The following is a 17,434-nucleotide window of genomic DNA, read 5'->3' on the forward strand; positions in this document are numbered from 1 at the left end:
AGTGGATTTGGGGTTAAACCCCATCTTCTCAGAGAGGAGGATCTGGTGTTTACACACTAGGCTAGGCTGGTTCCGTTCTTTGTTTTACAATGCCAATCTGCTCCTGTGACTTGTGATTGCCCCTTTCTCTGAATCTTGCTGAATCCAGTAAAAATCCATGCTGCATAAAACGCTCCATGCACGCACACACACATCAGAAAAAGTTGCGCATTTTACTGTACAACGAAATTGTTGTTATTCAGTATAATTGGGGACGACATGCTTCATTTAACCTACCACCTCCTCTCCTCCACTGCAATGATTTTGTCACACCTGTTCAATCATCCTTACCATAGCTGCCCAGGCCTGTTCCCGACCGCACATGCGCACAGTCCCATACTGTGAGCGAGCCCCTTTCCTGCTGTCACCACGACTGTCACAACACGGAGGGGCAAAACTGCCGAGTGGGTAAGATTCATCGTTTACAGCTGGCTTACTGCTCTTAGTGTTATAACGATAATCAAGCACACGGACACACACTGTCGGCAAACAGCTTTTATAGTACCGAGTGCAGTGAAAGAGACGTGTCGGGCTCCCCCTTTGTGTCAGATGCGTGGGAATTGCTATGCTGCTAATCTCAATGTTTTCACGTTTTACACGTAGCGAATATAAACATACGATACAATGCCCTTTTCTCTCAACTTTCGAACTATTTGACATAAATTAGTTTCCACGTCCCCTATTTCCGCTCATTTGAAGCTGAAACATCTACTCAACGTGTGGTATGATATTGTAAACACCGTCCTGCTCGTGCTACTGTAAGTGAAACTGTAGCTTATTTCTCGGAAATGTTTCCTTTTTGTCGTCAGCCCTTTACGCTATTTACGTCGGCTGCAATTATCACTCATCTTGATGAGGAGTTCGGATGTGTGTGTTGGAGAGGGGACGACTTTGCTTGGGACTGTTTTTGCAGCTTTGATCAGGTTTTCTTTATTTTCCGTCTTACTTCTGCCACCATCACGGTGCTTTTGTGTTGCTGGGCGGAGTGACCATTTCCTCCTAAAATGCATTTTGTGGTTGTTGTTGTTGACCTGCACTATGTTTTCATGGAAAATGCAAAAGGGTTCTTCTCCAAGAACAGACTTCTTCACAAATTATCACCAAAGCCTTAATTTCAAACTGTAGAAAAAAGTACTACGTGATGGATACAGAACTAGAAAGCTAATTCATGAACATGAGTATACCCGGCAGCGAAGCTATGAACGTTTGTTGAGGCCAAGATGTTTTGGACCATTTGTTGAATTTCCACCATCTTTCTGTAGTGCTTTCACTCAGTTACTGCGGTGTTTATACTGCTTTACTGCTGTTTCTACTGTGTTTTACTCGTTTACTGCTTGTGTTCATGCTGTTACTGCTTTGCTCCTACCGTATATCTGCAGTGTTTCTATTGTGTCCATGTTGTTTCTACTGTTGTTACTGCGACTGTGGTTGTGCTGCTACTGTTCATTCCGCTGTTGGGTTACAGGTTTGTTTCTATTGTGTTACTGCTGTGTTACACACTAACTGGGTTATGTAATGGAACTGTATTGTAGAAGTTTATTGTCAGTTTTTTTCTGGCTCTATTCTACAGATTGACCTGGTGGAGACCTAGAATGTGACTGGAATGGAAGCCTATTGACTGAGGCGCTGATTGGTGGAAGGACTGGAGACGAGGCCCTGATTGGTAGAAGACTGGAGACTGAGACCCTGGTTGGTGGAAGGACTGGAGACTGAGGCCCTGATTGGTGGAAGGACAAGGTGGGTGAGTCACTGTGGAAAGGATAGAAGTGTATCCTACTTCACCAGAGAACTGTGTGTGTGTGATTCAAACTGCGATATGGCCTTCGTCGACCTCAACATGCTTGTTTGAAGAGTTACAAAAAGTTTCTTCTCAAAAGACTTTTACTCGAAGAACTCTTTGAAAAGTTCTGCTTGTCTTGCAGTTCCTGCCCCAGTAAATTGGCTTAGCGAGGTCTTAATGTTGGGCTCTAGCTGTACAAACCCTCTGTCAGATTCTGTACAGCTTTGCATTTTACCAGACACTAAATGGACTTGCTGCAGTTTGGGGCCCCCAGGGTTTAAGCTTGCAAAGTGACAGATCATAGACATCCTTATTGTACCACACACACACACACACGTCTCTCAGACACACATTCCACACACACATTCTACACACACATTCTACACACACATTCTACACACACATAGCATTACGCCCAGTAAAGCACAAGAACCTTTCCATCACGCTAACGGAGGAATGTGGTGTGTCCTCCACCACTGCAGACGCTGTGACTGCACTTTTATTAAGTGGATTATTCACCCAGATATCTACTACTTCCTGTTTTTGTCTAACTGTCTTTTCTGTGCACAACTGTATGAAATGTCACATGGAACAAAAATGTGATTTGTTTATTTATTTATTAGATTTGAAGTGTTACAGAGTAAAACTACAGGAATGTGTAATGTTAATATATTCCCTTAGCAGACGCTTTCTTCCAAAGCGATGTATGAGGAGAGTTTTGAACCTGGGACTTTTAAAGCTATCAGAAAATGCTCTTCCAAGGCTACACCCTTACCAGTAACCCCAGGGGAGGAGTGGACATAGCTGTTGACTGTGTGTCTTCTTTCATCTCCTGGCTGTAGGAGTGATCATGTTTCCCAGCATACAGAGCGACAGGAAGAGGAAGCTGAGCGTGACCTCGAAGGGAGCGACTGACGAGTACTGTCTGAGAGTGAGTTTTGCTGATGGCGGGGTCGTCTCTGACACTCCACACGAAGCCGTGCTTCCGTACATGTCTAAGTCTGCTCTGTGGGGTTTCAGAGACCGAAGGAGGATCCAGCCAAGATGAAGAACAAGACACCCAGTAACACACCAGGTACACACACACACACACATACACACATGCACTGGGGTTGGATTGATCTATTAATGTATTGACTGATTGTACTGTGTGTGTGTGTTGGTCCTTGCTGTGTGTGTGTGTGTTGCATCAGTGAGCAGTAAGAGGAAGGCGTGGTCATGGGAGCAGTATCTGGAGGAGGAGGGGACCATGGACGACGCCTGCACTGCTGCTCCTGTTACACTGTTCACTGAGGTACACACTCACTCTACACACACACTCACAATATACACACAGACACATTTTAAATATACACACACACACACACAAAGTACACAGACACAATTTACACACACTAGTTTGTGCGATACACTAATGCGTTTTGTAGAGAAGCGAGACGGGTGTTGGTCACGGTTTGGAATGGAAGGGAGAAAACAGGACAACGGCGGATATTGCTGTAAAATATATATATATATATATATTTATTTTTTTTGACGACGTAGTTAAGGCGGCAGGCGTGTGTTGCTTGGGCGGCAGTCTAAGTGCTGTGGGAAACCCTGACACACACACTGAACATACACTTACACGCAAACACGCATGCACACACTCACCACATGCTTCATGCTGGTTGACCACATGGAGTGAGGAAGAGGAGCGGTTTTCATGTGCAGTGATTGGACGGGACATCTGTTTCAGCCCTGGCACCAATGTTCGTTTCCACGACAACCGGGCTGCCAAGACCCAATAGAGCAGAGAGGGAGGGCTTGTTATGAGAGAACGTTGTTATGGTGATGATTGTGTTGTTATTCTGTGTAAAGTCATTCTTCAGATGTGAACCAGAAACGCTTAATCTGTCTCCTCCTTCCTGTGTGTAAGGCAGATTTTCTGTGTACATCTACACCATGAGTCTCTGTAAGGTCAAGATGTCATACAGCGAGGCCCCCTCTGAACAGAATATAGCACACAGCCCAGACAGTGGGGAGACAGTAAGGAAAATGATGTACAAATAGGGCTTATGTGATTAACGACCACTTCACCTGCTGAACGTTCTAGTGTAGCAGTGCACTGACCACTGAAGACCCGTTAAGGAAGTAATTCTGTGCATTCTGTATCTGTACTATCCAACTCATGTATTTAAGTACGGCTGAGAGACAGAGTTTTCCCTCAGGCCATCAGTTGGTCTTGAACTGATTGTCTGATCCGGGCGGTTCAACTAATAAACCATAAAGTCAACTCCTTTCCTTTGTCGTGACTCCTTCCGGCCTACCTTCTCCAGAATAATCGTCATGTCACTGTGTTTTGCTCCCCGACCCCAGGCCCAGTCGTTCCCCAGCAGTAAGAATGGTTTCAAGGTGGGAATGAGGTTGGAGGGCATCGACCCGCTCCACCCCTCCATGTTCTGTGTCCTGTCGGTGGCAGAGGTGAGGTCACACACACATACACACACACATACACACATACACACACATTAACAGGAAGTTGGTTTCCCACTGCAGACAGGTGTGTGACACATACATGTCCAGTGTGTAGACCATGTGACTCTGGACCTTACAGGTGATTGGCTTCCGAATGCGTCTACACATTGATGGTTACTCTGAGTGCTATGACTTCTGGGTAAATGCCGACTCCCCCGACATCAGACCAGCTGGCTGGTGCCAGGCAACAGAACACACGCTCCACCCACCTAAAGGTGTGTGTTTGTGTGTGTTGTTTCCATGTGTGTGTGTGTTTTTGTATGTCTAAAATATAGACTATGTACCAGGATTGTTTATGTATCTCTCTGACTCCCCCCCCCCTGTTCCTCCCTCTCTCTTTCCCTCCTCCCCCCTGCAGGCTACAGTGAAGAAGAGTTTGACTGGGAGACGTACCTCCTCTCCTGTGAATCCCAGGCCTCCCCAGAGGCCCTGTTCACAGACCACAGCAGTGTACGCTCCTAGGCTCAGATCATCTCACCTTATTAATAATGAACCCTGCCTCGTCACACAGGGCCTTGCACTGTCTGGAGACAAATGCAAGCTTGTAGTCAAATACAGATGCCACAAAATAAACGTCATGGTTGCTTCTAAGCTTAACGTGTGTGTGTGTGTGTGTGTGTGTGTGCAGCCCAAGGGCTCCTGCAGGCTGCAGGTGGGCATGAAGCTGGAGGCTGTAGACAGGAAGAACCCCTGTCTGGTGTGTGTGGCGTCCGTGGCTGACATTGTAGACCACCGCTTCCTGGTCCACTTTGACAACTGGGACGACACCTACGACTACTGGTGAGCTGACCAATCACACCACTGACCTCCCCAAACACCGAGTGTCTCCCTTCAGTGTTTGTATGTGTAGCATATCCCCCATCACATTACCCTGACAAAGGGGACATGTCACTGGCAGACTTAGGAATAGAAACAGAAAAAAAGGGTTTGTCTGTGTCATACTGTGACCAGCAGGGGGAGCTCCTGTATCTATGGAAACACCAGGGGCATCGCAGCTCTGACTCACCCTAACTCACTGCTACACACACACACACACACACACACACCTGCAGTGACACATACACACAAAGATGTTCATCGTATAGGCCCTGTGAGACACCAATTAGGAGTGAGTTGTTTGAGTGCTGCGTACTGATTGGGTATTTAACTATGCTGCACAGCTGCGTAGAGGAGTGTGAGGGGAGACGTGTTCTGATGCTTCTCCACACCTGTGTGTGTGCGTGTGCGTGTGTGTGTGTGTGTGTTGCAGGTGTGATGCCAGCAGCCCTCATATCCACCCTGTGGGCTGGTGCCAGGAGCATGTACGACCTCTTACTGCACCTCAGGGTGAGAACACACAGTACACACACAGTGAAAACACACACGCTGCATACACTATGAAACACATTGTGTGAGTGAGTGAATCCTCATGTAATCATCACGCTGCGTGTGTTTAAGGACACCCAAACCCAGAACACTTCCTCTGGGAGGAGTATCTAAAAGACAATGGCTGCACCGCAGTACCCAGCCAGGCTTTCGCTATGGTAACCCAACACGATTGACAGATCTCAAGCCCTATCAGAAGTGTGCGTACAGTAATTGACAGGTGTGTGGTCCTATCCCAGAGGGCCCCTCATGGTTTCAGGGTGAACATGAAGCTGGAGGCGGTGGACAGGAGGAACCCCGTGCTGATAAGAGTAGCCACCATCACTGACACTGAGGACTACAGAGTCAAGGTACTGTAGGTGTGTGTGTGGGTGTGTGTTTTAGTGTCAGTCAAGACACCCATGTATTGATTTGACCATGTATTGATTTACCACAGATATGTAAATAAGTCCCTGAGGGCTTTGTTGGAGAGGTTCTATCTAAGGGTAAACTACTCCCTGTCTCAGAGCGCTAGCCAAGCAAACATCCAACAACACATAACATCCTTCCTGGAGAGAGACTTACAGACGAGGGAGGACTTGGGGATGGTGGAGGGTGACACTGTCTGACGCAAATTAATCCTATATTATATTGTCAGACAGGCGCGTTATCCCAGAATGCCTTTGTCATGGGTCACAGAAGGAAATTGACTTATTGATCCACACACACGCACACACCCTTTTCCATTCATCTTAATGGAATCAGTTGTCTAGCTCACGGTCACTCTTGACACTCTCACTACCTAGGTGTGCGTGTGACAAGGCCAGTTCTGCAGGAGTGTTTCACACACGTACTCAGGGAGGGAGGGGGAGAGAGGGAGAGAGGACAGGGGGAGGGGGGAGAGGGGAGAGGGTGAGGGAGGGGGAGAGGGAGAGAGGGGGATGTTGGAAGAACAGTCCTGATTGGATTGTGTTCCACACTGCTGCTGCAACTGACGAGAAATTGATTAGATTTATACAAATGTAGAATGTATACTTTGGAGGAGTATGTGTGCCTGAGCAAATGCATACATGTGTGATTCTACAGACTCATGCCCCGTCCTCTTTTGGGATATTTTAATGGGTCTTACATAGGTTAATATTTAATGTGGTGCAGTTATTGTAGTTCTTGGGAGAGCTGAGTGAGGGAAAGAGTTTGGTGCTGGTGCGGAAAACAGCATGAGAATTCTAGTTCGAAAGACGAGAGTTATAAACATTAGAGGAAGGATTCTAAATAGTAGAAGATCAGATAGGAAGTTTTATCTCATCAGTTATCTTGCTCCCTTTCTCCCCCCCCCCCATCCCCTCTCCCCCTCCCTCTCCCCCCTTCCTATCTCAGATCCATTTTGATGGTTGGCAGGAGAAGTTTGACTTCTGGGTGGATTCTGACCACAGTGACCTGCATCCTGTGGGCTGGTGCTCCAGCACTGGGCACCCCCTGGAGCCCCCCCTCTGTGAGTCTGCCCACCCACTAGACTAGTGTGTGTGTGTGTGTGTGTGTGTGTGTGTGTGTGTGTGATTGTGATCTTCTTCAGTCTCTCCACTCCCTCCATTCGTTTGTCCTCTCGTTCTTCAAGCACCTCTCCCGTGTGTGTGTGATCAATGTTATTGATCAGGTGTCTCAGGTCACCAGGCAGCTGCAGCAGACAGGACAGCAGGGACACTGAGGAGTCATACCTCAGAAGAACCTTCTAGAACTCTCCACTGCTGTTTCTAGGTGTTTTGCAATTGACTGTGTGCGTGTGTGTGTGTGCGTGTCTCCAGCTGCAGCGGGTTCCTCAGACCTCAAGCCCATCTCTGCCCAGGGGGTGTGTCCCACGCCAGGCTGCAGAGGGGTCGGACACATCAAAGGAGCAAAATACTCAGGACATCACAGGTAAACGTACACAACAATACTCAGGACATCACAGGTAAACGTACACAACAATACTCAGGACATCACAGGTAAAAGTACACAACAATACTCAGGACATCACAGGTAAACGTACACAACAATACTCAGGACATCACAGGTAAACGTACACAACAATACTCAGGGCATCACAGGTAAACGTACACAACAATACTCAGGACATCACAGGTAAACGTACACAACAATACTCAGGACATCACAGGTAAACATACACAACAATACTCAGGACATCACAGGTAAACGTACACAACAATACTCAGGACATCACAGGTAAACGTACACAACAATACTCAGGACATCACAGGTAAACGTACACAACAATACTCAGGACATCACAGGTAAACGTACACAACAATACTCAGGACATCACAGGTAAACGTACACAACAATACTCAGGACATCACAGGGGGAGGGGGAGGGGGAGGGGGAGGGGGAGGGGGAGGGGGAGGGGGAGGGGGAGGTTCTGGCAGGTGGATCTTGTATTGCCAAAGCAATTTAGAACTTTGCTCGCACCAGAAACAGAAAGAAATTTACATGTAATTTACATCTCATCTGCATGAATTAATCTAAAACCCTGAAACTGCTGCTTTCAAAGTGAAACTTCCTTTGCTTTCTTGTGAGGCGCCACTCTCCCACACTGCTTCTGGGACCATGAAATGCCTCTTCTGTTTAATGGGCTGGACCATCACTGTGATAGAATGTGATGTATGAGAGGAAGTGGGGGACTTCACTTGGCACAGCTCCTTTATTACAATAAACAAACCAGACTCGTATAAACACACACACACACACACACACACACACACACACACACAAACACATACAAAAACACAGTAATGAAAGCATCACTGGATATATAGAGGAAAATGAAAGCTATAATGAGTACTGGGTGATGCTGACTTTATTGAAGCATTCTGTGTACATACTGTTACATCTGAGACAGATCTTACTGCAGTGGAGGCTGGAAGCCGTTTGAAACTTCTAAATTCAGACATGTCCAAACTGGACAAAATTTGATTTAGACCAACACACACACAAACACACACACATTTGTCACGCCCTGGGAAGTCTATGAGAGCTGGACAGCTGCATCAGAAGACAAACAAGCACCAACATGTTGACTTTATTAGCGTTCTCCATCGTTTCACCCTCCATCGGCTGCCTCCTCACCTCAGCACCTGCTGTATCTACACTGTTTGTGGGCTGTAGCAATGTTGCCTTTTGCATGCACCACTGAACTGCAGGGCTGTCTATAAGGGGGAGGGGGGGGTTGGGGAGAGGGGAAGAGGGGGGGAGGATGGGGAGAGGGAGAGGGAGAGGAGGGGGAGGGAATGGAGGAAGAGAGATGCGACAGAAAAGGAAGGAGGAGAGAGTGGAGGCTGCAGAGGGGAGTGGTGTGTCAGCACAGCTGGATACATGATTAATGAGCAGGCTTCCTAGGTGTGTCTGCGTATGGAACCAGGAACATGGAGTGCGAGGACCTAGTCTCTCACACACACACTCATCGGTCACTGTTGTGGCTGGGTGATGTTGTTACACCTCCTTTGTGTATCCAGGCTCTCGTTCCCGCTCTCCCTCTGCCTCTCTTTTCTATTCTCTCTCTGTCTCTCTCTCTCTCCATCCCTGTCTTACCCGCTCTCCTATTGTTCTCTGACCCCCCCTTTTGCCCAGTGCCTTTGGCTGTCCTTACTCAGACCTTAATGTGAAGAAGGAGGTTGTGGTTCCAGACCGCCTGGGAGGAGAGAAGCAAATCACCTTCGTACCGGTCCACTTCGTCCAGAAGACCAAGAGGCTCCTCCCTGACGACCACCAGCTAGACACGCCCCCTGACAACCACGCAGACAGGTGGGAGGAAGTGATGTCACTCTGTCTCACCACCAAACGCAAAGCAGGCCAAGCCAAACTGTGGAGACAAAGTCAGAGGTGCTCTGTGAGAGAAGGAGAGGGAGCAGGGATGGTCAGAGTGGAGAGAAGGGGGACGCTTAGTAGAGAACAAGAGCGATATGAGAGAGAGGGAGCGAGAGAGAGAGAGAGGAGTGGGGGGGAGGTTCAGAGTATTAAAAAGATCTGAGCATGACCAAGCTCTCTGATAGGCTTAGCTCTGAGCGCCCACAATCCTCTTGGCCTGCCGTCTCTACCGCACGCTGAAACTTCCGCGAGGTGACGAGAGAGAGTGTCTGAGTTGACGTGGTGAGAACGCAAGTGAGCATCAGGCATGTGGAGAGAGGGAGAATGAAAGGGGAGGAGAGGAATGCCTTTCAATCTTTAAATGGCACAATAAGCTAAGAAGAAGAACTTCCTCTGGCTCTTCTCCATACGAGAACAAAGACACACCATCATATTGCATGTCTACTGTCACTCTGGCTGTAGAACAGCCTGCAGCGTTTGGGCCAGCAGAGGAGACATGAAGGCAGGGGGGGTGGGGGGGAGAGAGGCAGATGAAAGGAGGGAGGGAACATGGGGATAATAATAGGTGTATTGATCCTCAGTGTTTTAGATAAACTAGACTCTTGTCTCGTCACGTCTTCTGGAACACTAACATCTACTCTTTGATTTTCTCATTTCCTTTTCCTCTTCCTCTCCCCCCCCCCCACCCTCTCATTCTCCTTCTTCCTCTCCTGTCAATCTGTCCTCCTGTTCTCTCCTTGCCCTCCTCCTGTCCAGGTCGGGGGGGTTTGAGGTGTCAGGTGGTCGTCTGAGGGGACGTCCCCCTGGGGGCGTGGCCATGGTGAAGAGGGAGGAGTCAGCAACTCAGGGAAACAAGCTGCTGTCTCCCCAGGGCAAAAGAGGCAGGCTGCCCAGCAGGTACACACACACACACACACAGTACACACCTACAGTACACAAGCATACACACACTAACGCACACAGGCACAAACCCTCATACTTTTATAAACACTATCTGGGCATACACAGTATTGTGTGAATTTGAACAGCTTCATCGCTGACTACTAAACAAACAAAGCCTTGTGTACAAGCATGCCCAGAACTGTGGTTCTGTTTGATCGGGACTGGTTTAAAAGACAAAGGACAGGAGGTGTAAGAGGAGGATAAAGTGGAGGAGGAAGAAGAGGTGGAGAAGTGGAGGCAAAGAGTAGACAAAGAGGTTGAAGAGGAGGAAGAGGAATGAAAGTTGGACTCCCTGGCAGAGTGATTATATAAAGGTGGAGTTATGTAAAATGGAAGGCAGAGGAGAACATAGAGGGGAGCAGCACTGTGCTGCTCTTCTCTGCTATATCTGGATCAGCACCTTATGTAACTGCTGTTATCCAGAAGAACCAAGGACTACATTCAGCTGCTCCTCTGCTCTGCTCTCCTCCTCTACTCTGCTCTCCTCCTCATCCCTTCACCCCTTTTTGCTCCTCCACCCCCCTACGTGTCGCCTGTCTTTCTTTTTCTCCTCCCCTCCTCTCTCTCCTATCCTCCGCTCACCAATAATTCAATTAGAACACATCTTCATTTTTGATTCATCTTCAGTTATTTAGCTGAACTCCATCCTCGCTCCCCCCTTTTTCCCCTACCCCCTCTCATCCACCCTGTTTAATCATTCATGTTAGTTATCACACCAAATCCCTGAGAGAGAGAGAGAGAGAGAGAGGGAGAGAGGGAGAGAGGGAGAGAGGGAGAGGGGGGAGGGGAGGGGGAGGGGGGGGTTAGATGGTTTAATGAGGAAGATCTGAGCTGGCAGGATGTGAAACGGAGACCATGTTTGGAGCTACGGCCTCAGGGAGACGGAAAACATTATACACTACCTCCTTCCCCCCTCCTCTCTCCCCCTCTCACAAGCCCCTTAGTCCTCTCCATCCCTTCTCTCCATCTTCTCTCTTTCAAGCTTCTTTCATTCCCAACTCCATCCATACATCCTTGTTCCACTTCATTGTTCAACCCCAACCCCTCCTCCCTCAGACCCAACCCTCACCCCCCATCCTCCTCCCCTTACCCCCTATCTCAGTAGAACTCTGCAGACAACATAGCAGTGAGGAGAGATGCACCAATCTTTTTCTGTCTCTCTCTCTTTGGCCAGGCTTGCCCAGTCAGCCAGGTATGTGCGTGTAAAGAAGGAGGAGGAAGAGGAGGAGGAGGAAGATGAAGAGGAACTGCTGGCCAATGTGATGACAGGTGAGAGAGGGGTTACCATGGTGATCTATGCCCGATCCAGTGTTGAATATTTCAATCACGTTCAAGGCGAAAACTCTGTCTGTGTGTGTACATTCTGCCTTCCTGCCAACACAGTGAGAAACTAAATTTAACTCTGTCTGTGTGTGTGTGTGTGTGTGTGTGTGTGTGTGTGTGTGTGTGTGGGGGAGACTGCAGCAAAGACGATAAGAGGAGGTGAAAGAGCTGGAGGTGTGATGACAGAACACATTACTGCCACTACACGCTAATACACACACACGTGCACACAAACACACACGGCGTGCCACATTGTCTCAGCCTCAGAGAGCCGGGTCACGAGCTGCCTGGCTGAGCTGGCGGAGGCGGCCAGTCCTTCCATCCCTCCATCCCCCAAATAGGAGAGGGACAGGGAGAGGGACAGGGACAGGGACAGGGACAGGGACAGGGACAGGGACAGGGACAGGAGAGCGGTCACCTTTCTTTGTGTATCCATAATGAAAGGGAGACAGATGGTGTCTCCCTGACACTGTCCAGGAGACAGACTCCCACAGCTCCTTCTCTCTCCCTTTCTCTCTGCCCCCCTACCCTCTCTCTGCCCACCCTTCCCCCTCTCTCTCTGCCCCCCTACCCTCTCTCTGCCCCCCTACCCTCTCTCTCTGCCCCCCTACCCTCTCTCTCTGCCCCCCTACCCTCTCTCTGCCCCCCTACCCTCTCTCTGCCCACCCTTCCCCCTCTCTCTCTGCCCCCCTACCCTCTCTCTGCCCCCCTACCCTCTCTCTCTGCCACCCTACCCTCTCTCTCTGCCCCCCTACCCTCTCTCTCTGCCCCCCTACCCTCTCTCTCTGCCCCCCTACCCTCTCTCTCTGCCCCCCTACCCTAGGCACAGTGTGCCTGTCATGTCAGTAGTGGTGTTGGACTGTCTTTGGCGTCAACATGATTTCATAAGTCTGCATTAGTCTGCTTCCCTGGACACGTAGCGAGCAACTCAATGTCCTGCTCATTACACTGGGTGTCTGTGTCCCTAGCGTGCTGCCTAGTCTTATATAACCACATCATAGGAAGCTGCTCAATGTAACAAAGTAAGATGCTCTCTCTTGGGACCAAGAGACCACACACACACACGACTGGCAGATTGTTTCTCTTGGTACACCCTTTCTATGACTACTTTCCCTCAGTCTCCATCTTTAACGGCCTCTGCCTCCTCTCTGACTCTCCTCATCCCCTGTGGTCAGACAGGCGGTGTGTGTGTATGTGTATGTGTGTGTGTGTGTTTTTGTGTGGAGAAAAAACTACTGCATCCAACCAAGCTGCTGCTGTAGAACTATTACCATGGTAACCAAACTCCTGTGTTATGGAAGCAGAGTAGAGGCAGTATAGGGTAGATACCTGTCATGCGTTTTGATAAAAACAATTCTCGTCATGGCAACCTTCAAGACTTGTGTCGCTACGTTTTACAAACAGGAACAGGAACAAGGACAAGGGGCATTCCCTGGTTGTACGGTGTCTCAGCAGGAAGTGCCAGCTCAGGGGGAGGAGCCAGGGGCTGGGATCTGCAACGCAACAACTCGTTAGAACAATATGCACAGAGGAGGGGGACGAGAGAGAGACAGGAGGTCTGGTTGAATGTCTCTACGACTCTCTACGACGGTGATTTTAATCCTCCCTCCTCCTCCCTTCTCTCTCCCCCTCCAGAGCGGGGTGTGGGGGTGGACAGTCTCCAGCAGGCTCTGCACCAGTCTGTGTTCCTGTCAACGGTGTCATCTGGACCGGGTCTGGATTTGCCTCTGTGTTGGGAGCAGCACTGTAAGCTGCTGCCCGGGGTGGCGGGCGTGCAGGCCAGCCGTGTGGAGCACTGGAGCGTGGAGGAGGTGAGGCTCACACACACACACACACGCACACACATACGTTTGCACAATAAACAGTACACACAATGTGACAGTCAGTTTTTTTTTTGTATAGTGACAGGCTCCGGTAAGTTCTTATTTTGTCTCTGATTTAAATGTCAACTTCTCACTTGCTCCCCCAGAAGATGTGAAAAGAAAGGTTGGGATGGGAGGAGGAGAGGAGGGAAAGGTTGAGATGAGAGGAGGGAAGGTCGGGATGGGAGGAGGAGAGAAGGGAAAGGTTGGAATGGGGGGTGGAGAGGAGAGAAAGATCCAAATTGTTTAATCTGTCTGCTGAAATGCCAGAGTCTCTCTAAGGACTGCCCCTTGCAACTCATTTACATATAGTCCACATTCCACCTCTAAAAGGTGTTGACACTACCGACACCGTTACCGGCACCGGCGCCATTATCCTGCCGCTGTGACTGATTAGACAAGTCTGGAGCTAGAGGGAGGGAGACAGGAGGAGGGAGACAGGAGAAGAGAGAGAGCAGTGGAGAAAGACAGCCTCTGACTGCCATCCTAGAGGAGGTGAAACACCAGGACAGGAAGGTCAGGAGGAAGAGGGTGAGGAGGAGGAGGGTTGAGAAGGTGCATCTAGATCAGTGGTTCTCAACCCTGGTCCTCAGGGAACCCTTGTCCTGCTTGTTTTAGATGCTTCTGGGCTCCAACACACCTGATTCAAATGCATATTCGTTACCAGGCTTCTACAGAGCTAGATAACGACCCATTTATTTGAGTCAGGTTTGTTGGAGCAGGGAAACGTCTAAAACATGCAGGACAGGGGTTTCCTGAAACCAGGGTTGAGAACCACTGATCTAGATGCTTGGGTGTGGTTAAGGGAGTAGAGGAAGGGGAGAGATGCCAGGACAGTAAAGAGAGAATTGCTTTCCCATTTAGTGGTCGAAAGAGCAATCCAGTAGTCCTGGAAGACCAATTACAGCCAATCATAAGCTCTTCAGAGGGCATGCTAAGTGTCAGTGCCTATGTTGGAGGAGCGTCCTCAGTTTAACCAGCCCCTCCTCCTACACACACACACACACACACACACACACACACACACACACACACGCACACACAGGCTACTAGCATTGACACACTGTAGCCTGTCAATGCTAGCTTTTAGCAGCACTGTTCCCAGACTCGTCAGTAACCGCCGAACTGCTCCGAAACAGGGGGACACCAAAGATAGCAGAGACAAAAAGAGAAATGGTGTTCGAGAAAGAGGCAGAGGAGGAGAGAAGCTGAGAAAACCAATTGCAGGTTTTAGATGGTTAGCATTGATTGGAGAGAGTCAGTTGCAGGTGTTGGATGATTAGTTAGAGTTGATTGTAGAGGGAGCTCCAGCTGGTTTGGGTCTGCTCTTGCAATTGCTTCTCTGATCGTGAAAATCATCACCTTGATCATCAAAATGAGCTGTATACCAGATGCACTCACATTCTGTTCATTTGTTCTGGTAACCATTCCTTTTGTGTGTGTGTGTGTATCCAGGTCGCTGACTTCCTCCAGTCCCTCCCAGGCTGTGAGGAGCAGGCGAAGAGGTTCAGAGAGGAGGTGAGTAATACCAGCAGTACAGAGCAGCTTGATGAGGGACAGGCAACACACAATGTCTCAAATGTCTTGGAATGTTCTGACGTGTTCTGGGATATTCTAGAATGTTAAGAATTATCCATTACAACTACAAATGTAATCTGATTTGGCCAACCACATCGCTGTTGTAATCTGATCAACTGCCTACACTACTGCTCTAATCTGATTGGCTGTCCATGCTGCTGTTGTAATCTAATTGGATCCTGTGTTTCTTTGGCAGCAAATCGACGGAAAGGCCTTCCTGCTGCTGACACAGCGCGACATTGTGAAGATTATGAGTGTCAAGCTTGGTCCCGCCCTCAAGATTTACAACGCCATCCTCATGTTTAAGCATGCAGAGGAGAGCAAAGCTGCACCCAGCCACACCCTCACCTGAACTGACCAAACTAGACTCACTGATTTATCATTCCTATCCGACCCCTCGCCCTACACATGAGAGCTGAACTCCAGGGACCCACCAGCATCACACTGTCTGCCTTTTATAACCACAAACACACACCTGCTGTATTTTATATATACTGATGTACATTTTCCCCTGGTCTGTCTAGCTGACAGAGTATCAAATGTGACAATCACTTCACAGCCTGGTGCTGTGCTTCTCTGGGTCACACACACACACACACTCACTCACTTGCTCACACACACACACACACACACATACACACGCCCACACATACATACACCCGCACACACATAATTGACCTCTGGTAACATATTGACTGACTGTAGTAGGCACCTTTCAGATGTCCACTCTGAGCCTTTCAGATTCTATTTGGTTCTATTTTGTACTGAATATTTTGTCCTGCTAGTGTACCTATCGCCTCTTCTGTATTGTGTTTGCAGAGTAGATGAAAATTAATATATTATATACATATATATATATTAGCTAAAAAAAAAACATAAAATGCCAAAATATGGGTGTGTAAAATTTTGAATTCAGAATTTATTTTATTTGATAATATATTTACTATTAGAAGAAAGAAATGTTTTGAAAATGTTTAAAATGTTTTGCTAATTTTGAGAAGGAAATGATCTCACAACATTTATTGAGGATCTGTTGATGTTCATTCTGTCTTACTCTACATGTTCATGACTGCTGTGTCTCCTTAGCCAGTCAGCTGTTTGTTTTGTTTGTTTTCACTTTTGACCCCAACTCCTGGACCAATTAATTATGTTGCTGTTTTACCTTTACCCTTTCATGTAGACTGATCTCTTTGTAGAGACTGTTTGTGTTTTCTTCTGATTAAAAGACAAAGATATCCCTGAACAACTACCTGACAGATGCCTGAAACCTACTGTGCTTACTCATAGAAGTCCCCTCAATATACAGTAAGAATCATTTCATGCTAGAAATGTATAGGTGGGGTGCATTTCAGGGCAGGGCTGCATTAGGCCTCAACACGAAATGTACCCGAGAACAGCTATCAGGTCCAAATGTGGGGAAAAAAGGTTTTGAAGAAAACGTTTTGAAACTTATAAAAATATATATTTGTAAACCTTTTGAAAATGTTTTTTCAAAACTTTCTTTCTAAAATATTTTTTCAACCTGATGACAGTTATCAAAATATGCAGGGCTGTTTTTGGCCTTGCCACGAAATGCACCCCCTGCTAGCTTGACTAGGAAAGGGCTCGATGCCCGAAACCTGCTGTGGTTACTCATAGTACTCCCCTCAATACACAGTAAGAATCATTTGATGTTAGGATATACAAAACATCAATTATAGGTGGGGTGCATTTCAGGGCAGGGCTGCATTTGGCCTTGCCATGTAATGCACCCTGACAACAGCTATCAGGTCCAGATGTGGAAAAAGTTTCACACCCATTTTTTTATATTTGGAAACTTTTTTAAACTGGTTAATCAAAACTATTTCAAAAATATTTTCTTAACCTTTCGTATGACCGCTATCAAAATATGCAGGGCTGCGTTTGGCAGAAATGCCCCCCTTGCAGAAAATGCACTGCCTGCATTAAGAATAATTTAAACTTGATTTATGTTACATTTGTATGGTGCCACTCTGTTCTATTGTGATTGGAAGGTATATTTATTTTTAAATATACTAGAATGAAGACAATGCTAGTAATTAAAGTAGATAAGGGTAGTGGAAACACAATACATGTATGCTGTTCAGATGTGTGTGTGTCCATACTTTATGCCACCCCTGCATAAGTCAGTGACTGGCCACCCCAGTCAAAAAAGTATGGACATGCCAATGTCACA

The 17,434-nt window shown here is 47.8% G+C and overlaps 1 protein-coding gene across 4 annotated transcripts; it reads left to right on the forward strand.

Moving 5' to 3' along the window:
* Positions 1-352: 352 nt before the first annotated feature.
* On the forward strand, positions 353-16,486 carry l3mbtl4 (L3MBTL histone methyl-lysine binding protein 4). 4 transcript variants are annotated; one of them, XM_084703280.1, is made up of 20 exons: positions 353-447; positions 1,610-1,780; positions 2,662-2,750; positions 2,840-2,894; positions 3,013-3,113; positions 4,175-4,279; positions 4,413-4,548; positions 4,692-4,783; positions 4,962-5,113; positions 5,583-5,659; positions 5,771-5,856; positions 5,938-6,048; positions 7,055-7,169; positions 7,480-7,591; positions 9,299-9,472; positions 10,292-10,432; positions 11,652-11,746; positions 13,436-13,611; positions 15,118-15,180; positions 15,437-16,486. In XM_084703280.1, the coding sequence occupies exons 3-20, from the start codon at positions 2,670-2,672 to the stop codon at positions 15,590-15,592; spliced, it is 2,028 nt and encodes a 675-aa protein (XP_084559406.1). In that variant the 5' UTR covers positions 353-447; positions 1,610-1,780; positions 2,662-2,669; the 3' UTR covers positions 15,593-16,486. The 4 variants fall into 4 exon arrangements, with proteins under 4 accessions (XP_084559406.1, XP_084559402.1, XP_084559405.1 ...); XM_084703276.1 differs by having other exon boundaries at positions 1,610-1,776; XM_084703279.1 differs by having other exon boundaries at positions 420-443; positions 1,610-1,776.
* The last annotated feature ends 948 nt before the right edge of the window (positions 16,487-17,434 follow it).

This window comes from Hypomesus nipponensis, chromosome 8 (genome assembly GCF_054491055.1).
Source record: "Hypomesus nipponensis isolate SF chromosome 8, ASM5449105v1, whole genome shotgun sequence".
Taxonomy (NCBI): Eukaryota; Metazoa; Chordata; class Actinopteri; order Osmeriformes; family Osmeridae; genus Hypomesus; species Hypomesus nipponensis.

Excerpts from the sequence above, each read along its gene's own strand:
- l3mbtl4 (XM_084703280.1), top strand. The coding sequence starts at position 2,670 with ATGTTTCCCAGCATACAGAGCGACAGGAAGAGGAAGCTGAGCGTGACC. Across the intron at positions 9,473-10,291 it reads CCTGACAACCACGCAGACAG|GTCGGGGGGGTTTGAGGTGT; the intron begins GTGGGAGGAAGT and ends CCTCCTGTCCAG. Across the intron at positions 13,612-15,117 it reads AGCACTGGAGCGTGGAGGAG|GTCGCTGACTTCCTCCAGTC; the intron begins GTGAGGCTCACA and ends GTGTGTATCCAG.